At 46.9% G+C, this 24,496-nt stretch overlaps 1 protein-coding gene across 4 annotated transcripts in view; it reads left to right on the forward strand.

The window, feature by feature from the left end:
• Positions 1–24,496, forward strand: part of ADAMTS10 (ADAM metallopeptidase with thrombospondin type 1 motif 10) — a 77,004-nt gene that overhangs the window by 15,573 nt on the left and 36,935 nt on the right. For 3 of the 4 annotated variants that reach the window (XM_077331541.1, XM_077331542.1, XM_077331538.1), the window contains exons 3-8: positions 1,542–1,906; positions 9,022–9,181; positions 12,858–13,075; positions 13,901–13,984; positions 16,389–16,534; positions 22,591–22,634. In XM_077331541.1, coding sequence (XP_077187656.1) covers positions 1,542–1,906; positions 9,022–9,181; positions 12,858–13,075; positions 13,901–13,984; positions 16,389–16,534; positions 22,591–22,634 — 1,017 coding nt within the window. The remainder of the gene's footprint in view (positions 1–1,541; positions 1,907–9,021; positions 9,182–12,857; positions 13,076–13,900; positions 13,985–16,388; positions 16,535–22,590; positions 22,635–24,496) is intronic. The other variant, XM_077331540.1, reaches the window with a different exon arrangement.

Consider the following 24,496-nt stretch of genomic DNA (forward strand, 5'->3'; position numbering starts at 1 on the left):
TTACTTCACCCATCATTTTAGATATACGGTGGGAGAATGCATTTATCTCCCATTTTATATTTCTGCAATGAGATGTTGTTAGTCAGTAGTAGCTCACTGTATCCTTTTCCTTTTTTCCCAAAATTGTTGTTACAGAAGTCAGTCTCTGCACCCTTTTATAAAACCTTATCTTGGCTCAGTTTTACCAAGATAAGCGGTTATGCAGGCAGATCCCTGAGAGCCAATTTGATATAGTGGTTAAGAGCAGCACCCTCTAATCTGGAGAACTGGGTTTGATTCCCCTCTCTTCCACTTGCAGCCACCTGGGTGACCTTGGGCTAGCACAGTTCTCTCAGAGCTCTCTCAGCCTCACCTGCCTCACAAGATGTCTGTTGTGGGGCAGAGAAGGGAAGGCAATTGTGAGCTACTTTGAGACTCCTTTGATATTAAAGTATATAAACCAGCTCTTCTGAGTTTGAATAATTCTTAACAAGCAAGCTTTCAAAGGTTCCCTCCTTTAGCCATGGGGGTTTGGACAAAGAGAGACCTGAAAGGCAGCAAACAAGAGAAACGAAGTGGGGACAGGCAGTGAAATGCAGTGCATATTCAGGTCTCAGCATCCATAGCACGGATGTGATAATACACATGTGATAATAGAAATGATTTCACAATGATGCATACTCATGTTCCAGTATGTTGCCTCAACAACTGAACAGTCATATTTTTTAAAATTGGCAGTGCACCCATGCATGGGTGATAGACAGGAAGACCTGGATACTGCAGTTGAGGCATGATGCTCTCTGCAAAATTCAGAAATTTTAGAAAGTACAGGTCAATGCTAGGTAAAATGGAGACTCTCAGTAATCTTGTTCTGCCCCAGGAGATGCGAAAGGTACTCGGCTGGCTGAGGTCTCAGGCTGCTGGCCCTCAAGGAGCACAAATGCGGTCCCTGCAGGCCCTTTCCGCATTCCGTAGGCCCAGCAAAACAGAGCTCTTCCGCCAGGTCTGCGGTTGAGGCCGGGCAGCAAGGGAGATCTGGGCCTTCCCTACAGGACTGGCGGTAGCCAGGTACACCTGCGCCCTCGGTTCACCCTCTCCCCTTTAGTGTGTGTTTCAGGGGATTGTTAGGTTGGGTGTGTCTTTTCTGCTGCAGCATCTTTTCTGGTTTTTAATGGATTTTTTATGCCTGTTTTAAGGGGTTTTGTGGGGGTTTTAGCCTAACATTGTAACCCGCCTCAAGCCCTTGGGGAGAGGCAGGCAATAAATATAAATAAATAAATATAAATAAAATCGCCATCTTTATATTGCTGTCACCGACCACACCCAGGATTTCATTTCATTGTTGCTAGCAGGTTAGGTGTTAAGGGATATTCTTATCTGGTAGCCTGCATTTCAAGTCTGCTATTTTGAGGGACTTTTCTTCAAATCAAGAATTGCCTTCCTGTAGGTTAAATAAAAAGTGTTTGGCCTTCCTTTTGCCTTGCGTGGGGAGAGCCCCATGTCAGAAGCCAGATATTCAGACTAATACAATTTGGCAACACCCCTCTTTTTTCCTCTTTCAGAAGAGTTCCTCTCTGGCCTTGACCACTATGAAATCGCCTTCCCTGTCCAGGTGGATCAAAACGGGGACTTCCTGACCTTTGACATGAAAAGCAGGTGGAAACGGAGGTCTCGGCGCAGTTCAGACGCCTCACCTTACGATCTACCAGAACAGCAAGTCTTTTATAAAGTTTCGGCCCACAGGATTCAATTTCTCCTCAACTTGACCCTGCGTGCCAACCTGCTGGCAGAACATTTCCAGGTGGAGTACTGGAAACGCAATGGAGTAGACCAGCAACACGACTTCCACGAAGACTGCCACTATGCCGGTCACCTGCAAGACCAGTATCTGAACTCAAAAGTGGCCATTAGTAACTGCAACGGTTTGGTAAGTGGTGCTACTTTTCTCTGGGAGGGTTTTGAAAAGGGTGTGGTGGAGCTTCTGTTGGTATCACAAGTGGGATTGTAATACATTTCCCCCCCTCAAATATTTATTCTTTGTTTTGGTGCCATTTTTAATTACAGCTGCTTTGTCCTTCCCTACCTGATCCCAAACAGTCAGGGATCATAGTGTTGTGAAAGTATCAGATAGAAGGAGGGGTTTTGTTTTTTGGGTCCCTCGGCCCCCTCAGAGGTGAGATGAGTGATCACTGGACACAGAGCCTTCTTGCTGTTGATGCTCCAGTAGGAAATATCTTTCCCCTAGCTCTTTGTCTGGCATGCCGTTTGTATTTCTTAGACTCCAAATCTGTCTCTGGCATTTCAGTTGATCGGTGTGTGTGGATTTCCCCCTTCCTCTTGTTTCTTGACTATAAACGAGTCAACATTTGATAAGATATATTTTTAAGGTTCATAAAGGGGTGAATTGATGTGTACTTTTAAAATAACTTGTTGAATATTGATGTTGGAAGCAATCTCAGAACATGTGGTTAAGAGGGGCATGCTAAAGATTTTAAGTATATATTGAATAAATTACTGGGAATTTTGGTGGAACTGTCCTGCCCTGGTCTGCAGGCCTTGTTCTACCGTGCCTTCCTGGGTTTTCACAACACCTGAAGGGGGTTTTCTTTCTCTCGGTTCAATTGCTGCCACCATGTAACCTTTGTAAGAATTGCCCTCTGGGAGGGCCAGAACTCCCAGCTACCTTTCCACATTCGGAGGCCTTGCCTCAGTTTCTCCTGCTACCCAGAGCCTGGTTACCATGGGGACAGCTTCATAGAATCACAGAATCATAGAATAATAGAGTTGGGACCTCATGGGTCATCTAGTCTAGCGGTCCCCAACCTTTCTGAGGTCAGGGACCGCCTCCGGGGGTGAGGGGAAAGCCGACGGCCCAGGTGGCGCTAACGCGCATACGCGGCAACTGTGTGCATGTACGTTTGCGTCGCCGGCATGCCGGCGGCCCGCCTGCCTCTTCCCTTCCTTCTCGCTGTGGGGGGGGGAGGCAGGCGCAGCTGCCTGCGGCCCGGTATCGTGGCCTTCACGGACCAGTACCGTGGCCTTCACGGCCCGGTACCGGGCCGAGGACTGCGGGTTGATGACCCCCGATCTAGTCCAACTCCTGCACTGTACAGTACACTCACAACCCCATCGCTCATCCACTGTCACCTGCCACCCCCTTGAGCCTTCACAGAATCAGCCTCTCCGTCAGATGGCTCCAACAGATGGCTGTTTAAAAACCTCCAAAGATGGAGAACCCACCACCTCCCGAGGAAGCCTGTTCCACTAAGAAACCACTCTGTCAGGAACTTCTTCCGGATGTTTAGATGGAATTTTTTAAAAATTAATTTAATCCCATTGGTTCTGGTCCATCCCTCTGGGGCAAGAGAGAACAATTCTGCTCCATCTTCCATATGGCAGCCTTTTAAATACATGAAGATGGTTATCAAATCCCCTCTCAGTCGTCTCCTCTCCAGGCTAAACAGACCAAGCTCCCCCAACCTTTCCTCCTACGTCTTGGTAGCCAAGCTTACTACCTTGTGCACCGCTGGTGGAATAGACCAACAAAGTATTATTCAAGAGATAAGCTTTTGTCAGTGAGTCTGACCTCTGTTGTGGGGAAGATAATGGAGCAGATATTAAAGGGAGCGATCTGCAAACATCTGGAGGACAATTTGGTGATCCAAGGAAGTCAGCATGGATTTGTCTCCAACAGGTCCTGCCAAACCAACCTGTTTCCTTTTTTGACCAAGTAACAGGTTTGCTGGATCGGGGAAATTCGGTTGATGTCATTTACTTGGATTTTAGTAAAGCTTTTGACAAGGTTCCCCATGATGTTCTGATGGATAAATTGAAGGACTGCAATCTGGATTTTCAGATAGTCAGGTGGATAGGGCATTGGTTAGAGAACCGCACTCAAAGAGTTGTTGTCAATGGTGTTTCATCAGACTGGAGAGAGGTGAGTAGCGGGGTACCTCAGGGCTCAGTGCTTGGCCCGGTACTTTTTATCATATTTATTAATGATCTAGATGAGGGGGTGGAGGGACTACTCATCAAGTTTGCAAATGACACCAAATTGGGAGGACTGGCAAATACTCCGGAAGATAGAGACAGAGTTCAATGAGATCTGAACACAATGGAAAAATGGGCAAATGAGAACAAGATGCAATTTAATAAAGATAAGTGTAAAGTTCTGCATCTGGGTCAGAAAAATGAAAAGCATGCCTACTGGATGGGGGATACGCTTCTAGGTAACACTGTGTGTGAATGAGACCTTGGGGTACTTTGGATTGTAAACTAAACATGAGCAGGCAGTGTGATGCAGCGGTAAAAAAGGCAAATGCCATTTTGGGCTGTATCAACAGAGGCATCACATCAAAATCACAAGATGTCATAGTCCCATTGTATACGGCACTGGTCAGACCACACTTGGAGTACTGTGTACAGTTCTGGAGGCCTCACTTCAAGAAGGACGTAGATAAAATTGAAAGGGTACAGAGGGGAGCGACGAAGATGATCTGGGGCCAAGGGACCATGCCCTATGAAGATAGGTTGAGGGACTTGGGAATGTTCAGCCTGGAGAAAAGGAGGTTGAGAGGGGACATGATAGCCCTCTTTAAGTATTTGAAAGGTTGTCACTTGGAGGAGGGCAGGATGCTGTTTCTGCTGGCTGCAGAGGAGAGGACACGCAGTAATGGGTTTAAACTTCAAGTACAACGATATAGGCTAGATATCAGGAAAAAGTTTTTCACAGTCAGAGTAGTTCAGCAGTGGAATAGGCTGCCTAAGGAGGTGGTGAGCTCCCTCTCACTGGCAGTCTTCAAGCAAAGGTTGGATACACACTTTTCTTGGATGCTTTAGGATGCTTAGGGCTGATCCTGCGTTGAGCAGGGGGTTGGACTAGATGGCCTGTATGGTCCCTTCCAGCTCTATGATTCTATGATTCTATGATTCTATGATTCTATGATTCTATGTATGCAGATTCAGATTTAGTTTATTCGTCGGCCATTGGCCATTTCCAGCAAATTGACTGTACAGTACAGAAGTCAGTTAAAATTAAGACATCAAACTGGTAAAATCACAAGGAGTAATAAAAGTAATAAAATAATAAAAATTTACACAGATAAAAAGGAATCATAATGATTAGGGTTTTAATCCTAATTGCACAATTTGGACCTGATTTTCCTGGCTGCGAGAGCAAACAGTGCAACTCTGTTGGTAACGTAGACATCAATATCAGACAATAAAAAGATCATATATTCAGTTTTTGAGAGGCCTGAGGTGATAGGGAGTATTTTTTTTAATAAACTTGACTCTTGGTTCATCATAGAGGGGGCAGTCCATTACATAGTGTGTGAGGTCCTCAATCACTCCCCTGTCACATTTGCAGATGCATTCAGATAGGGGGAGATGGGAGAACTGACCACTTCGCACTGCTATGGGTAAGGATTGGAACCTTAAATGAGTAAATGCCATCCTGAGTGTTAAGGATGGCTTTTTGTATGCAAACATGCTACTGCAGATACCCTGAAGAAGTGTGCATGCACATAAAAAGCCTGTACCTTGAATAAAAGGTCTTGAGGGGGCCACTGGACTGAAATTGTGTTCTGCTGCTTCAGACCAACACATCTGCCCACTTGAATCTATCTACATAGTATAGATTACACAACAAAATTATAGGCCTGTGCACTTTGGCTGCTTTGGCGGCCGTTCAAGCCCGAAGAGGCAGGTGTGTGACTCGGCCCGTGCATGCAGGCTCAGATCTCTGTCCATGCGCCAACTGACACACCGGCGCCGGTACTGCCCCTCCTCCCCGCACCGCAGCACTGGCCGCTTTGGGCTTGAATGGCCGCCGAAACAGCCGAAGCGCACAAGCCTAATTCTATGAATAAATATATTGTTATGGCTTTAAAACTGTGCAACCTGCTGCCTAAACAAATCTACGAAGCTGATGTTGACTTGTAGAGACTGAAGCCGTTGTCAAATGTTTCCGTGATAGAAAGAAAACAGAACATTCACGTATTCCACAGACAGTCCAAATTCTACTGTAGAAATTAGGATTTCGTCAGTATGGCTGTTTGTGTTTATGCTGGGTTGGATTGCACAAATATTGTCCTCTGGCAAACCTCTCACTTCGGGGAAGGTTCCCTGAGGAAAGAACCGTTGTTAACAGAAGATCAACGGAACCATCCCAACATTACTGTCCATTGTTGCAGCCTTCCCTTTTCGTTTTTCTGTTTCTTTCCTGCCATTGTGGTTCCATTTCTGTGTAATTCGATGCAGAAATACTTGCATTCTTTTGTCCTATCCTTCTGGAGAAGTGCTCAGATAGCCCGCATGGAACTTTCCTTTCCTCTTCATTCTTGCCCTCACAAAATCCCTATCAGGTAAATTAGGTTATGAGATGGAGAGTGACTGGCCCAAGGTATCTCATAGGGCATTTCCGCACATTGTGAAAAATAGTGTTACACCAGCAAAATGGCGTAACGCTAAATAAAATTGTGCCTCCCGGCCCCTCCTCACCTTTTTTGTTGTTGTCTTGCTCTTCTCTGCTGCCATTTCACGTGTCTCCCCCTCCGCAAGTGCTGCTGGAAATGGCGGAAGAGAGCAACACAATTTATACGCGACTCTCTTCCGCCTTTCAATCAAGAGAGGCAGCCAATCTCCTTTCCCCATACTTAAAGGGCCTGTGATGCCTGCTATTTTTTAAAAAAAACAATCTTTCTCTGATGAAATGTCTATGCATCTAATCATAGATGCATAGTGCTTCTTTATTGCTTCTTTATTGCTACCACTTATAGAATCATTGCTTCTTTTAAAAATAAATCTTGTTCCTGATTGGGAAGGGGGGGGGGGAAGCTTGGAGAGGTATACTTTGTGCTACAACTTTGGGGGAATTTTTTTTTTTGCCTTTGCCTGCATAAATGAATGCCTATTTGTTGCTCCAGGCAGTTCACTTTAAAAAACCACAAAAAACTCCTGTTCCCTGGAGAAGGGAGAGGGAGGCGAGTGTGCGGGTAAGGGCGGGACATCGGAGGTGGAGACAGTGCTTCTTCGCCTCCTTACATTTGTTTTGCTGGTGGCCTGCTGGTTGCTCTCTGGTAGGTAGCGCTACATATGTTGGTGAATCCACTTTTTGGGATTCACCAGTTAGTGCTTTAAAATGGCGGATATAGCTGGACAGTTATTGCTTGGACGCTGGATGTTGGCGACGTCATGTGGAGGGGCAGGAATATTACAACTGCTTACAGTAAAAGTTACACTATATTTAAAGGGTGTGTAAATGCCCATAGATTTTCGTGGCCAAGTAGGGTTTTGAACCCAGATCTTGGTCTGTTTCTTTAGCAACTCCACCGCACTAGGTCCAGGGAAGGAAGACAAAGACTCCCATGTCTTGCAAAGGAGAAATGAAACTGTAATTAGGGAAGGGGCAAGCAGGCATCGAATCAGACAACTTTCGATCTACAGATCTGCCGTTCAAATGCATAATTCTGCAATCCTGTCTGACTTCTACTGTGATCTGATAAGCAGCTGAATGATCAATGTGAGGCAAAGAAGAGGGGATGCAAGATAGATCAGGAGGCTGTGGGCTCTCCATCCTCACCCCCTCCGAGCGCTGTGCCACAAGCCAAAAGGTGACCTCTTTTCCACCCAGCCAGCTTCATAGGCCCTTGCTTGACATTTTGTCTGACGCTCAGCCAGGCTAACCTCACAGTACCTCCCTTGTGCTTGGAATGAGGGCGTCCAGCCAAGAGCAACAAGGCTTTCGTGCACAGAGGAAATCCACCCCAGGGCTATCAACACTACCCCCTTCCAGGGCTTTGAAATGAGGGACACACAGAACTGATTCAGCGCTGGTTGATGTTATGGGGGATGAACGGGGGAGCTCCGAACAGCTGGGCCACTCATGAACATGCTGGAAATGTGGGTAGGTTTTGGGGTGCAGGGCACATAACAATGTTTTTGATTTCGGAAAACAGGCTGACCTTCTCATTGTGTAAACCCTGTTTCGTCTCATACTTGGATCTAATCAAAATATGTTGTTGGTTTGGGAGGGGACCCAAAAACTGGCCGAACCTGCTTGCCAGAGGTTAGCAGAAAAGCTAGAGATAAGTATACACACCACAAGCCATGATTTTGCTTCTCAGCCATCTTCACTTTAATATCTGTCCAGAGCTGCATCCCGAGTGCATAACAATGATAAGGGAATTTTTCATCCCTAATGACTGGGAAAACAGGCTTGAAATATGTGAGGATAAAACCTGAAAGTTCATAAACTGGCTCCTTGCGCAAATGTGACGTAAACGCACCAATTTCCTGCAGGGTTGTAGGGGATTGTGGTATGCACACTCTGGTATATTGGGTTTGTGTGTTTCTTGGAGTGTGGCTGGCTCAAGGTGTCTCTGTGTCTCATTCCCCCAACTCCAGTTCTCTGCAGGAGGCCGAACGGTCTGCAGAGATGTTCTCACCTCTGCCAGAAAATCCTTGAGCCAGCCTGTTGTCCTCAGATAACCTCTAATTATCCAAATATTTGAGACTCCTTACCCCCCCCCCCCCAGACACTGGAAGAAATGAGATTGGAATATATACTTCAGTCATCCCAGAAAGATGTTTATATAACCTTTTTTAAAAAAATTTAAAAAGCGAGTTTCCCTCACAAAAACAGGTACTTGCAGACCTTCTGTGGATAAATTCTTCCACTGAGTTTGATTTTTTCCTCCTTTAATTTAGGGAGAAAATTAATGTATTATTTTTTTTGGGGGGGGGAGACTTTGTCAAGGCAAAAAACTGCTCGGACATAGAATGGTTTACGAAGGATTAGTGCTTCTTCCTTCAAGCTTTCAGAGCGTTTTGGGCAGGGTAGTGCTAAACCTTACAGTGGATCACCCAAGTCCATGATTTTCAGACTTTTGTTTTTTGAGAGCTCTGTATTCTTTGGTAAGAGGGACAGAGAAAAACGGCATCTAAGCAAAGAGCTGTAAACATGGGTAGCTATCTGTAGTTATCCAGTTTTAATTTTTTTTTCCAACTAATGCATGTGTCCATTTTCTCTCCTTGTTCCAGCATGGAGTGATAATTGCTGAGGATGAGGAGTATTTCATTGAACCATTAAATGCTGGGGCCAACATCAGCGGGAGACAAGACAGCGAAGGAAGTCCCCACGTGGTGTACAAGCGGTCGTCTCTCCAGCTCCCGCACACGGATGTCGCATGTGGTGTGTTAGGTACGCACCCAGATGGTGGATTTGTTGCTATTCCATACAAGTGCTGAACCAATCTAACTGAAAATCCATCTGTTTTGGGGAGAGGAAAGGGAAGGCGAATGTAAACTGCTTTGAGACTCCTTTGGGTTGGAAAAAGCAGCAACTAAGAACCAACTCTTCTTCTTCTCCTTCAGTAATCTCAGGGCTCTCTCAGCCTCCCCTCCCTCACAGGGTGTCTGTTGTGGGGAGAGGAAAGGGAAGGTGATTGGAAGCCGCTTTGAGCCTCCTTCGGGTAGAGAAAAACGGCATCTAAGAACCAACTCTTCTTCTTCTTCTTCAGTAACATCAGGGTTCTCTCAGCCTCCCCTCCCTCACAGGGAGTCTGTTGTGGGGAGAGGAAAGGGAAGGCGACTGTAAGCCTTTGAGACTCCTTTGGGTAGAGAAAAGTGGCATATAAGAACCAACTCTTCTTCTTCTTTGGGCTCTTTGGTCTTAAATGCAATTCTCAGAGACTTTCTCTTAACTACGGTTCGGCAGTGGATTCCAGACAGAATAAAGAGCCAGTTTGGTGTAGTGGTTAGGAGCGCGGACTTCTAATCTGGCATGCCGGGTTCGATTCTGCACTCCCCCACATGCAGCCAGCTGGGTGACCTTGGGCTCGCCACGGCACTGATAAAACTGTTCTGACCGGGCAGTGATATCAGCGCTCTCTCAGCCTCACCCACCCCACAGGGTGTCTGTTGTGGGGAGAGGAATGGGAAGGCGACTGGAAGCCGCTTTGAGCCTCCTTCGGGTAGGGAAAAGCGGCATATAAGAACCTTCTTCTTCTTCTTCTTAACTGGTTGTATGAATAACTTATGGAACAGTCTGCCACAGAATAGAGCAGTTGCTATTAATCCTGATGTCATTAATAGAGGATTAGACAGGTCTGTGGTCAAAATGCCCCTAGATCTCCATGATGGTTAAGTGCAACTTCCATATTCAGAGGCAGTCTACCTCTGCTAGCCATATTCTGGTAGCTAGATGAAAAACAGTGCGGAGTTTTTGGCATCTGCTGGGATGTTTTCTGGAGTCATTTGGTTGTCCAGTATGTAAAATGGGACAAGAGGGGCCATTGGTCCAATCCAGCAAGGTTGCCCTTACATTCCCAAGCTTTTAACAGAGCCTCTGCTTTTAACAAAAAGTCTAACACCAGCAACGAGAACTGTTAATAGATCACCTGGTCACTTTCCACCTTTTAATGCTACACTTCCGTTAAGGCAGGGGTGGTCAACCTGTGGTCCTCCAGATGTCCATGGACTACAGGGACTCATGGGAATTGTAGTCCATGGTCATCTGGAGGACCACAGGTTGACTACCCCTGCGTTAAGAGATTCAGAGTGGCATGTGTGGTTTTCCCTTCCTCCGTTCTTATTACATCATGTTGCTGAGGTATGTGAGACGGAGAGAAAGCAACTAATAAACCAGATTTCTTGCCAGTCTTAGAACAACATTCCAACCCTTAGAGCCAAATTGCACTCTACAGGCAGGCCTGGGACTACCCATGACATCTTAGGTGAGAATTTAGCAGTTTAAAGTGTCACAGCACCATGCAAACTTGTCTCATTTCCCCAACACACACACACACCAGCTCTCCACAGCTGCCTCAGCTCTTGAAAAGCACAGGAGGGGAGGAACAAGATTGTATGGGGCAGCTATATTGCAATTTTTGAACTGCTGAATGCCTGTCTTGAAAGCTGTCCACGTCCACGAGTTGCCCCTTGCCTGCCCACACTGTGTAATTTGGTTCTCGCATGGCATGGACAGTCAGGTTTTCCTTAAAGACGCAGAAGCCAGAGAAAAAGTTAGCCTTGCGATTCCCACCTGTTGAATTCATTGCAGCTCAGACATGCTAAAAATAAGTACAAATGCACAGATTTTAAAAAGGCCTAGTGAGGACGTAGCAAGTAGCACTTCACTAGTGCAAAAAGTTATCCGGGATGGCAACAAAAGAGAGTTTGGCCTAACAAACATTTATTCCGAGGCCTTGAATTTCTGTGGGAAAATCCCCCCTAAATTTTGATACTATAATCTGGTGGGGCAGGGGGAGGCAGCAACCAGATTCCTGGATTCCAGGAGGAGGAGAGGAGAGAAAACCAGTTGACCTTCACTGCAAAACCATTTTACACAAAGCTGCTGGGCAGCCCCCGTTTCTCCCCCCGCCCCTTACATTCCCCAGCCGAGACAGAGAGCCAGCCTGTTTCCAATTTATTTCTTGGAAAACAAGAAACAGCAGACAATGCAATCCAGGACGCTCTGTGTCGAAGGCCCAGAGTCGTTTGGGTTTTCCCTTCCGGACTGGTGGCTTTGTCGCATGTGGACTGGCAAAGCAGCCTAGAGGTTTATCCAGGGAGGGTGGGCCAGAGGAGACCCTGGGCGCTCTGTGTGCTGTCCTTCCGAAGAAACAGCCTAATCCCACTTTAGAGTAGGGGCCTTCCTTGTCTTCCCTGACTGGCTGTGGATCTTTGGGGTCTCAGCCAGTGAGGAACCTTCCTCAACAGATGCTTCCTCAACAACATTGGTTCTCTAACTGGAGGTTTTTGGAACTGGGCCTGCAAATGTTATCTCTGAGCTCCTCCTCCAGACTTCTAGCTATGAATATCAATATCTGGGACCTTGAAGGACATGGCTATTACCAGAGAGTCCAGGAGAAATGGAAGTGCTAGAGCAGGGGTCCCCAGCCTGCTGCCATGGTGACCATTGACACCTTTACTGGTGTCCATCAAGCATTTTTATAAAGTTAACAGGGCCAGATTTGGGGGGGGGGGGTTGCCCAGCAATGCTTTTTGGCTGGCTAAGCAGATTAAAAAAAAATATATTGTATTGGGAGCAGCTTCTGCCACAGCACAAGAATCTTCACTGAATGATTCAAGTAAACCACAGCAGCCATTTTGTGGCTGGCTCTGTCTCCTGTGGCAGCCATTTTGTGGCTGGCTCAACCTCCTGTTGCGGCCATTTTGTTCCTGCTTCCTGGGCAAATTTACATTCCGTCACCTTCAAGTTCCAACTTATTGGTTGTCCCCAGCCCCAGGAAAAAGCAATTGGCCTTGATCAGAGCCAGGGCCTTATTGACTCTGGCTCCAGTCTGGTGGAATGAGTTGCCAGTCTCATAGTTGACACAGTCCCAAGGGGCCTGCAAGGTGGCACTCTTCCGCCAGGCATATGGTTGAGGCTAATCTAATGCACTAATTAACATCAGTCAGTCCTCCCCCTCCTGCCTCCTCCCCTCATAATTGCAAAATAGTTTTAACATCTCCTTCGGATTTGGATTAAAGGACCACTAGATTAATCTGAAATTGTTTTAGATTTATTTGTATATGTTTTTATTGTTGTTAACTGCCCCGAGGCTGTTCCTAGGGAGGGGCGACTGAATAATAGATAAATGCATGGAGGGAAGGGAAGGGAAGGGAAGGGAAGGGAAGGGAAGGGAAGGGAAGGGAAGGGAAGGGAAGGGAAGGGAAGGGAAGGGAAGGGAGGGTGGATAGGTGGATATATGGTGGATAGGTGGACAGGTGGATGGATGGACAGATGGATGGATGGATGGATGGATGGATGGATGGATGGATGGATGGATGGATGGATGGATGGATGGATGGATGGGTAGAGGGACAGAGAGATATGGAAACATCATGTGTCTCACCACCGTCTCGCCTCTCAGATGAGAAGCCATGGAAAGGGAGGCCCTGGTGGCTGCGTGCTCTCAAGCCCTCCCCACTGAAGCCCCTGGGCAACCTCACGCAGCGAGGCCAGTTACCCCTGAAGCGGTCGGTCAGCACGGAGCGTTACGTGGAGACCCTCGTGGTGGCTGACAAAATGATGGTGGGCTATCACGGCCGGCGTGACATTGAGCAGTACATCTTGGCCATCATGAATATTGTAAGTGTTACAACCAAGATGTTGTGTCCCCTCTTCACTGACCCCCTGTTTTAAAATTCATTGTTGGGACCAACCTTCCCTTCTGCCCCCCTCCCTCCCCGTGATCATGGTCTCTTGCTTTAGGTAATCTCATTGGTGCCTGTTGGTTTAAGATCTGACCATTCTCCATATCAGGGGTAGTCAAACTGCAGCCCTACAGATGTCCATGGACTACAATTCCCATGAGCCCCTGCCAATGCTGTCCATGGACATCTGGAGGGCCGCAGTTTGACTACCCCTGCTCCATATAGACACAAAGGCCCCCTTGGACACGATTCATATGCTTTATGCATTTTGTTGTATTCATACAGGTGGAGTTGAACTAAAGTGGCCCACCCAAGATGTAGGGGGCAGGAGGGCCTGAGGGCCAGTGTTTGGCAGATCAGGGGCGGAGCCTCATGAAATTGGGGTAGAGCCAAGTGGGAACAGAGAACAGCAGTTAGCGGAACAGATGTGATTGTCTGATTTTCTTGCAGCTCAGCCTCAAATACACAGGAGGGAGAACTTGGGATTTAGCAGGCAGAGTCTGGCAGACAAAGGTAGAGCCGAGTGGTGCCTTAAGGGGGACAGAGAGTGGCACCTAAGTGGACTAGACGTGGTTGCCGCATCGGAAAGCCCCTCAAGACGCACACACTCTGGCCGTGCACCTCAAGTTCTGCCCTGTCCTTTTGCAGACCCTCCCTAAGGAGAGATGCTGAAGTTCCAGGGCAAAGACCTGCAGGTAACCTTGCGGTGATGCCCCTCTTTTTTTTTAACACTGGTCTTTTTTTGTTTCCTGGAGGTCAGGTTGCTAAACTTTTTCAGGACTCAAGTCTGGGCAATATAGTCAACATCCTCGTGACCCGTCTTATCCTGCTAACAGAAGACCAGGTGAGTATCCTTCCCTGGCCATTGGTTCAGGGAGACTGCGTGTGAACACTGTGGACTTACACCGGTTTTATACTGGTTTAAGTTCATGCCATGGCTTCCCACAAACTCTCCACGGAGCTGGTAGTTGGAGATCTCCAGTATATTACTATTATTATTATTATTGTTGTTGTTGTTGTTGCTCTTGCTCTTGCTATTACTATTACTATTACTATTACTATTACTATTACTATTACTATTACTATTACTATTACTATCATTATTTTAATTTATTGCCTGCCTCTCCCCGAAGGCTCGAGGCGGGTTACAGCATCTAGATAAGAATCCCAATAAACCCCCTTAAAACATACAAAAAACAGAGCAAATACAAAATACAAGCAACCCCGTAGGGATAAAGGTGCTGCGGCAAAAACTCATCCCAGTCCTGCAGTCCTCTCAATAGTTCAACCTGGAGGGGAAGGGTGACAGAGAGTGCAGATGGAATTTGCTGCCGCCACTCCTGTAGACTCCTTCCAGAATGCCTTACAGCTGCTAGGAAATGCTGGGAAGAGAGAATGAAGGAAATTTGAAACTCTAATTTCCTTGTGGAACTCTCTGTCCCAGCATGTTTTAATGGCCACTAGCGTCGATGGATTTAAAAGCTCATGGAATCAAAGCATGGGGAAGGAGAGGCTCATCAGTGGCTCCTGGCCATGAGGGATAAATGGAACTTCCATGGACAGGGGCAGTTAATGGCAGCTGCTGAAGGTAAACCGCAGAAAGAGGTTTTGGCTTCCATATTCTTGCCTACTGTTCGTTCTTGGGCATCTGGTTGGCCTGTGTGGGGGAGAGGATGCCGGACTACACGGGACACGCGTCCTGACAAACGTGCTGGGATTTCTCACTATATGTTAGAAATCAAAGACTCCCATTAGGGTCTGTTGGAAAGCAAGATTATAATTCTCAGCAGTTATTTTAACGGGGCAGCCATGTGAATGGTTTAAGAGGCGGAGGCTAATAGCAGTGCTGCAAAGGATTCAGGGTGGGTGGGTTTGTTTATTATTTGTTATCCAAGGGCCTTATAAAACAGTCTGAGGAAAACCGAGAAATGTATTCAACCCACTGTCCTGCTGTTACGTAGCACATTGAAAACATTGTTGAATCTGCCATATATTTGGGACGCTTTTCTGCAAGAATAGATATGAGAGGTTTGCACTGAACTCTTCCAGTTGTGGCCTGGAATCCTCCCAGCTGCCAGGTTGGGGGGGGCATCTTTGGCACAGCAAGATGTCATCAGCAGATCCCCCTTCCAGCAGAGAGCAAGTTGTAGGAATTTGCTAACTGGAGCCACTGGAAGCACTGGGCAGTAGCCATGGTACCCACATGCAGAAGAAGTAGGGTAACCAACCCCAGGCTAGGGAAATCCTGGAGCCTTTGGGGTCGAGGAAGGGAGGAGTGGGGCATAATGCCATACAATCTCCCCTGCAGGGAGGCCAGTTCTTCCTAACGAAATTACCCTTCCCTAGCAGACAGTACTAATGGTGACAGACCGAGGGCCTCATCCTGCAGAAGGCAGTTTTATATATCTGGGGCAGTGGTGCAGTGCGAACTTTATGTATCAGAGATCCCAAATTCAACTTCCCCCTTCCCCTGACAGGCCCTATCAGAGCTCAGATAACTTGTGCCAGTCAGACAGAGTTGCTCTTGACTTAAATGCTTTGATGAGGTAGGGTTACCAGGTGCATTGCTGCCACCGGTGGGGGATGGGGGGGGGCTTTCTAGGAGGTTTCTGGTGTACTGACATCATCTGGAAGGGGTGTTGGCATGTTGGAGGTGTCGGAAGGCGAAACTCTGGATTTGGGCAAAACTCTATGGTCGAAATTTGCTTCAAATCTTAGAGCTTAGCCCTCAAACCAGAATGCCACCACCCCATGACCCTTTTTATATTTATCGATTTTCCTCACCTACCCCAGCCTCAACCAAATGCCTGGCGGAAGAGCTCCGTTTTGCAGGCCCTTCGGAATGCCAGGAGCCCCTGAAAGGTCTGCAGCTCACACGGAAGCTTATTCCACCAGGTCGGGGCCAGGACCGAGAAGGCCCTGGCCCTGGTTGAGGCTAGGCGCGCTTCCTTGGGGCCAGGAATGACTAGTACATTTTCACCCGCAGAGCATAAAGCCCTGCAGGGGGCATAGGGCCAACATTACTTCTGGGTAACCTCAGCACATTACATTAATAAGCAATATTTTTCCAGGGTGGGATGGTTTTGGAGGGCGAGTTGGGAGTGGGAGACCCCCAGCCAGACCAGCAGACCTGACAACCCTACAATGAGGTGACAATGTATGTTTTTATATAATAATGCACACATTAAGTCATTAATGTATGTTTTTATATAATAATGCACACCCACCCATCCCTTCAACTCCCCCAGCCTACCCTGGAGATCAACCACCACGCTGGCAAGTCCCTAGACAGCTTCTGCAAGTGGCAGAAGTCCATCGTGAACCGTAACGGCAATGGGAACGCCATCCCTGACCATGGCATCGCCAACCACGACACGGCTGTTCTGATCACCAGGTAAATGGGAGGTCTGGGTTGGGTGCAGAATGAGGGGCATCCTGGCCCTGCTGCTGGTTTAGCACGGGAAAGAAATCTTAAAACCAGCCGTAAGAGCTGCTCTTCCTTCCCTTCTGCTCGCCAGACCCCTGGCGATGGAGCAAGCCACACGGAGCCTGGCTCGTGTCAGGAGAAAGTTGTGAAATGCCGTGATTGCAGAGTGTGTGCATCTCCAGGGATTCCGCCCTCTTCCTGGCCTCCTCTTGCTCCGCACGTGCAGGACGTGGATTGGAAAAGAGTTGCTGACTTGGAAATTCTGGAGCTTCCCTCCCCTCTGCCCCAGCCCTTACTGTTTGAGCAATTATTCCTCCGCCTGCCGTCCCTCAGGCCTACCTTCAGCAGCTGGGCCTTGGAAAAGACATGGCCTGCCTGTGTTTGGAAATGCCTCACAGGCTGATAACATCCTGTTGTACCGTGATGCGCTTTTTTTAGAGGTGGGAGGGGGAAAGAACACTATTTTATTTTAGGAAAACGGAGATCAGGAGGATCCACTCAAAAGGAAACAGTCATGTCTATTTGGTGATCTTTTTTTCAGGGCGCAGCATGTATTTTTGGAGGGCCTCTGAGAGAGCTGGTATGGGGCAGTGCCAGACTAGGATCTGGGAAACCCAGGTTCAGTTCTCCACAATGTCAAGGAAGCTCACACCCTCGTAGCCTAACAGGGCTGTCGTGAGAATAAAAGAAGAATCGTCTGCATCTCCGTTAACTCCTTGAGGAACTGTGGGATAAAAATGGGGTAGATAAGATAAGAAGATAAGGGAGCAAAAATCTTTTTTTGTTTTTGTTTGGGTCTGTTTGCTCTTCAGCACACTGCATCCGAAATACCATCGGACCCTATCAAGGCCTGTGCTGGACTGGCTTCCCTAATCCATCACCCTATTTCATACATTTGCCCCATTAATGGGGACACCGAGGTTGCTAGAGGAGGTGTTAGAAGGTGGACTCCCTCTGGCCACAGTTCCACTTAGTCATTGTGCTAATAGCCATTGGTGAAGCTATTCCCAACGAACTTGTCCCATTCTCTGTTAAAGGCATCTAAACTGTGGCCATTATAGTATTCTATGGCAATCATAGAATCATAGAATCATAGGATCATAGAGTTGTCTAGCAGTGGCAGATCAGCATAGATTCTTAACCAAAGGGCTTTTAGGCCAATAGGACTCTGCCTGACCCCTTGCCCAGTGAATACAATGGATTGAGGGAGATCAGGTCAGTGAGCTGTACATTGAACATGTCTCAGAATGCAGCTGTCATATTAGAATCATAGAGTTGGAAGGGGCCATACAGGCCATCTAGTCCAACCCCCTGCTCAACGCAGGATTAGCCCTAAGCATCCTAAAGCATCCAAGAAAAGTGTGTATCCAACCTTTGCTTGAGGACTGCCAGTGAGGGGGAGCTCACCACCTCCTTAGGCAGCCTATTCCACTGCTGAACTGCTCTGACTGTGAAAATGTTTTCCTGATATCTAGCCTATATCGTTGTAGTTTAAACCCATTACTGCATGTCCTCTCCTCTGCAGCCAGCAGAAACAGCATCCTGCCCTCCTCCAAGTGACAACCTTTCAAATACTTAAAGAGGGCTATCATGTCCCCTCTCAACCTCCTTTTCTCCAGGCTGAACATTCCCAAGTCCCTCAACCTATCTTCATAGGACTTGGTCCCTTGGCCCCAGATCATCTTCGTCGCTCTCCTCTGTACCCTTTCAATTTTATCTACATCCTTCTTGAAGCCTCCAGAACTGCACACAGTACTCCAAGTGTGGTCTGACCAGTGCCGTATACAATGGGACTATGACATCTTGTGATTTTGATGTGATGCCCCTGTTGATACAGCCCAAAATGGCATTCGCCTTTTTTACCACAGCATCACACTGCCTGCTCATGTTTAGTTTACAATCCACAAGTACCCCAAGGTCTCGTTCACACACAGTGTTACCTAGAAGCGTATCCCCCATCCAGTAGGCATGCTTTTCATTTTTCTGACCCAGATGCAGAACTTTACACTTATCTTTATTAAATTGCATCTTGTTCTCATTTGCCCATTTTTCCATTGTGTTCAGATCTCGTTGAACTCTGTCTCTATCTTCTGGAATATTTGCCAGTCCTCCCAATTTGGTGTCATCTGCAAACTTAATGAGTAGTCCCTCCACCCCCTCATCTAGATCATTAATAAATATGTTAAAAAGTACCGGGCCAAGCACCGAGCCCTGAGGTACCCTGCTATTCACCTCTCTCCAGTCTGATGAAACACCATTGACAACAACTCTTTGAGTGCGGTTCTCTAACCAATGCCCTATCCACCTGACTATCTGAAAATCCAGATTGCAGTCCTTCAATTTATCCATCAGAACATCATGGGGAACCTTGTCAAAAGCTTTACTAAAATCCAAGTAAATGACATCAACCGAATTTCCCCGATCCAGCAAACCTGTTACTTGGTCAAAAAAGGAAACCAGGTTGGTCTGGCAGGACCTGTTGGAGACAAATCCATGCTGACTTCCTTGGATCACCAAATTGTCCTCCAGATGTTTGCAGATCGCTCCCTTTAATATCTGCTCCATTATCTTCCCCACAACAGAGGTCAGACTCACTGGTCTGTAGTTTCCCGGGTCATCCTTCCTCCCTTTTTTGAAGATCGGAATAACGTTTGCTCTCTTCCAGTCCTCCGGGACATCTCCAGTCCTTAAAGAGGTTCCGAAGATGATGGACAAGGGCTGTGCAAGTTCTCTGGAAAGTTCTTTGAGTATTCTCGGGTGCATTTCATCCGGACCAGGGGATTTGAACTCATCCAGTGCAGCTAAATGCCTCTCAACAACCTCTTTATCCATGTTATCCTGCCACCCAGACACTGTCCTTTGGCTATGGCCATCTCTAGATGTGCCTAAACCCTTTGACCTGTGGGAAAAAACAGATGTAAAATAGTCACTAAGGCTTTCTCTGCATCTTCCATTAGATTTTGTCCATCCGCACCCAACAGTGGGCCTATTGCCTCCTTTACTTACATTTGCTCCTCACATAACTGAAAAATCTTTTCTTGTTACAATGGGCTTCCCTGGCCAATCTTAGCTCACTCTCAGCTTTGGCCTTTCTGATGATTGATCTACAGTGCCTAGTAACCTGTAGGTACTCTTCTTTAGAGCTCTGTCCTTCCCTCCATTTCCTGAACATTTTCCTTTTCTTTCTTAGTTCCTCTTGAAGTTCTCTGTTCATCCAAATAGGCTTCTTAGAGCTCCTGCAGTGTTTTCGTCTTTCTGGGATAGTCATTGATTGAGCATGCAATAGCTCTTGTTTGAGTAGCGCCCACCCTTCACATACTCCCTTCCCTTCCAGCATTCTTGTCCATGGTATGACACTCATCATGTCTCTAAGTTTATTAAAGTTTGCCCTACGAAAATCCAACATCCGCGTCTGGCTACAAGCTTCCTTGGCTCCCCATCTCAAAAGGAATTCTATGAGGACATGGTCACTTCCCCCTAGGGTCCCCACCTCCTTCACCTCATCCACCAACTCTTGCCTGTTGGTCAGTATTAAGTCCAATGAATCCCACAAGTTAATTGGATGAGGAAATATTTCCTTTTATGTGCCCTGAACCTACTCCCCATTGACTTCATTAGGTGACTCCCAAGTTATGGTCACTTTTCAATTTCTGCATGCATAATTTTGCAAATCTCTATCATATCAGTGCAAAAAAAAAAAAAAAGAATAGCCCCTTTTCACTGTTCTTTTCCTGAGCAAAAGCCTCCGGATCTAATAGGTTTATCTGTCCACCAGGTTTTATTCTGCCTTTGCCCCAGGGAGTTCCATGCACAACTCTTCTTTTTATTCTCACAATACGTCCCCGGCCCTTACTTCACAAGGAAGAGGTGGAAACCGAATGGGCCTTAGTGTTCTAGTGACAATGAATCTAAAAGGTATTATATACAGGGGATGCCCTGCCATATGCTCAAGAAATCTTAAATTATAATCCAAGTATTATTCTAGTTACTATATCTGGCTCTTCTGCACACCATAAATGTACCCTCTGAAGACGCTATATTCCAGGTGCTCTGCATGATGTCGCCAACTTCTTGCGTCCGGCCAGCAAATTGCTTGCAATACCTACCATTTTTAAGCAGAAGTTGGTGAATCCCAAAAACTGGATTCACCAACCTAAAAAGCGCTATCCCCCAGAGTACAACCAACAGACCACCAGCCAAAGAACGGTATGGAGGCAAAGAAGTGCTACCTCCACTTCCAATGTCCTGCCCTCACACCTGCCTCCCTCTCGCTTCTTATGGGTGACGGGAAATGCTTTTTAACAATGGAGAACAGCCTGGAGCAATGAATAGGCGCACAAGTGTGCAGGCTATGCCAGGAATAAATGAACTTTTTCCGAAGTTGTGAAACAAAGCATGCCTCTCTAAAGTTTGTACCTCCCCAAAATCAGGAACGAGATTAATGTTTAAAGGTATCTAAAGACTCGTGATCTCATAAGGGGTGGCATTCAAAAAGCACTGTGCACCTATGCATAGGCGTTTAAACGGAGAAATATTAATTTTTTTTAAAGAAAGCGGGCATTGCGGTACCTTTAAAATATGGAGAAGGGGGATTGGCTGCTTGGCTTGATTGACAGGTGGAAGAGAGTCGTGTATAAACCGTGTTGCTCTCTTCCGCCATTTCCAGCAGCATCTGTGGAGGGTGAGAAGCACGAAATGTGGCCGACTAGAGTGAGACAGCAAAACGGTGAGGATGGGCTGGGAGGCGCAATAATACCTAGTGCTACGCCATTCAGCTGGCATAACGCTATTTTGGTGCTGTGCGGAAATAACCTCATATTCCCCCGATTTTGGAGGCCATTGAGGGACATCTAACCTTGGAAGAGGTGACACCCTGGCCCATTCCGCACAAGGACCAATGTTGCCAATTGGTTTCACAAAGCAATAACGCTATTTTAAATAGTGGAATCTGGGCGTTCCGCATACCTTCATTCATTCCCCACAGGTGTCTGGTCTTGCAGGAATCGCTAGAAAGGAAGCGATTTTTTCTGTGCTTATTCCCACCCCTGGCTGTCAATCAAACGAACAGCCAATGGGCGGTTGTTATCATGCTCCCGAAAAGTCCCTTTTCCTTTAAACGCAAGTTTTTAAAAAACACATACACACGTTTCAACGAATATGCCTTGATTCTTCCTAATGTAGAGACCCATCTAGCTGGCGTGTGAGCTGGCAAGTCATCGTTACCACGCTCCCCCGAGTGGGGAAAAAATCCCCCCCCGCTGCAGGGTCGCGATTTTTGGCCGAAATTAAAGGGAACTTGCAAACAGGAGGCTGTGTTGTGCTTGGGGACTTCGGGGAGCTTTAAAGCACTTCTGGGGAGGGACTGTAGCCGGAGAAGCCTCGCTGGGTGAATGAAGCCTCGCTGGTTCGTTGCTTTCCCCGCTTGCTCTGAGGAAAAAAAATGGCGATCGCTTCGCCGGAAGTTCGGAGGAGAGAGCCAGGGGGAGGGACTTTGTTGCAGACGCTACATTGAGAATGCACAGGTCTTTTTCGCAAGTGTTGCAGGTTGTTGGCAGGAGTGTAGTGATTTTCTGAGGGTGAATCCACTTTTCTTGATTCCCCGGAAATCGCTACAACGAAGCGATTTTCACGCTAGTGTTGTAGGACTGCTGCAGATTGCTCACATCATGTGGAATGTAGTTTTAGTAGCGAAAACAAAATGCAAGACTAGTGCTATATTAAAGTCGTGCGGAATGGACCCCTATATTTCAACTTTAAAATGCAATCATCTGCAGGGTGAAATAGACTAGAATGCCAAACTAGGAGCCAACAGGTATCCTCACAATAGCCCTGCGAGGTAGTTAAACCAAGCATGTGTGACTGGTCCCAGCTCACCCAGTAAACGTGTGTGGCATAGTGGTGATTTGAACCCCCCAGCCCAGATCCTAATCCTTAATCCCTCATCATACCCCATTGCTGAGGCAGCTGATATGTTGGAATCTGGTTCACGTTTTCTTGTTCCTTCTTCTCTGTTTTCCTTTTAGGTATGATATTTGCATCTATAAGAACAAGCCATGTGGCACTCTAGGTAGGTGAGAAGCTACCATCACCCTCCCTAGGGTGATTTGGGGTGGGGGAGTGAGGTTCAAGATCACTTTGCAATGTGGAGATGGTTTACAGAGCTGGGTGTCATCTGTTTTTCTGCCATCTGCTATTGTCTATCTATCCATCTTCTATTTACCTTCCATTTTCATCTGTGTATGTCGTCCCTTCCTTCCTTCCTCCCTCCCTCCCTCCCTCCCCCCCCTCCCTCCCTCCCTCCTTCTTTCTTTCTTTCTTTCTTTCTTTCTTTCTTTCTTTCTTTCTTTCTTTCTTTCTTTCTTTCTTTCTTTCTTTCTTTCTTTCTTTCTTTCTTTCTTTCTTTCTTTCTTTTTTCTTTCTTTCTTTCCTTCTTTCTTTCTTCCCTCCCTCCCTCCCTCCCTCCCTCCATTTCCCACCACTCCACCTGGAAATCCTAGCACCCATTGTATTTTTGGGTACAATGGGATTTGCCCCTAATATTCCTATATAAAGGTAAAGGTATGCCCTGTGCAAGCACCGGGTCATGTCTGACCCTTAGGGTGACGCCCTCTAGCGTTTTCATGGCAGACTCAATACGAGGTGGTTTGCCAGTGCCTTCCCCAGTCTTTTCCGTTTATTTCTATATTCCTATGTGCAGTTCTGGACACCTCACTTCAAGAAGGATGTAGATAAAATTGAAAGGGTACGGAGGAGAGTGACGAAGATGATCTGGGGCCAAGGGACCAATCCCTATGAAGATAGGTTGAGGGACTTGGGAATGTTCAGCCTGGAGAAAAGGAGGTTGAGAGGGGACATGATAGCCCTCTTTAAGTATTTGAAAGGTTGTCACTTGGAGGAGGGCAGGATGCTGTTTCTGCTGGCTGCAGAGGAGAGGACATGCAGTAATGGGTTTAAACTACAACGATATAGGCTAGATATCAGGAAAACATTTTCACAGTCAGAGCAGTTCAGCAGTGGAATAGGCTGCCTAAGGAGGTGGTGAGCTCCCCCTCACTGGCAGTCTTCAAGCAAAGGTTGGATACACACTTTTCTTGGATGCTTTAGGATGCTTAGGGCTGATCCTGCGTTGAGCAGGGGGTTGGACTAGATGGCCTGTATGGCCCCTTCCAACTCTGATTCTATGATTCTATGATTCTATCAATATAGTGTTACTCAGTTGCCAATTTTAAAAGTATGTAAACTGGAGGACCCTGGGAGACCTATACGGTAATACAAGATTGCTGAAGCCAGTGTAGCAATACACAAAGAGTCTTCTATCTTCAAAATACAATTTCTTTAATGAGAAGTATTCTTTAATGATTCCCAGTTCATTTTGCTAAACAGAGCTTCATCAAGAGAGTCCAAAATCTGACCCCCCCTTCAAGAAAAGAAAGAAAGAGGCTGTGCTTGACTCCCCCCCCCTTCTGAACTACCCTAACCATGTGCAGAACACTTTTCTGTTTCAATGGGGGGGGGGGGGAGAAGACCTGAGTTCAAATCAATCTGAATTCAATAGGATTGACAATGGAATAAACAAAGTAAATGCAGAATCAGCCCTAGTCTCTGGTCTTAACCACTGCACTATGCTGGCTCCCACCGGTGGTCTCCCTTTTGGAGTTCACATGGCCAGGCATCACCCCCACCTTTCACCACATCACCAAGGCTCTTGAGGGAAGGGTCACTGGGATCTTCTTTGCGGTCGCTAGCCCAGGCCACCCCTGCCATCCATCAACCTTGGGGATTTCACTGAACCACACAAATGAGGCATGATGACTGGAGAGGTGACCCTATGTTTGGGCAGATGTTCTCTGACCCCATCTACACAAGCACAGCAGCTTGGAGGGCTGTAGCCCCACAGTGGGTTTGAGCAGGGGAAGGGGAGAAAGGTAA

This window comes from Paroedura picta, chromosome 4 (assembly GCF_049243985.1).
Source record: "Paroedura picta isolate Pp20150507F chromosome 4, Ppicta_v3.0, whole genome shotgun sequence".
NCBI lineage: Eukaryota > Metazoa > Chordata > Lepidosauria > Squamata > Gekkonidae > Paroedura > Paroedura picta.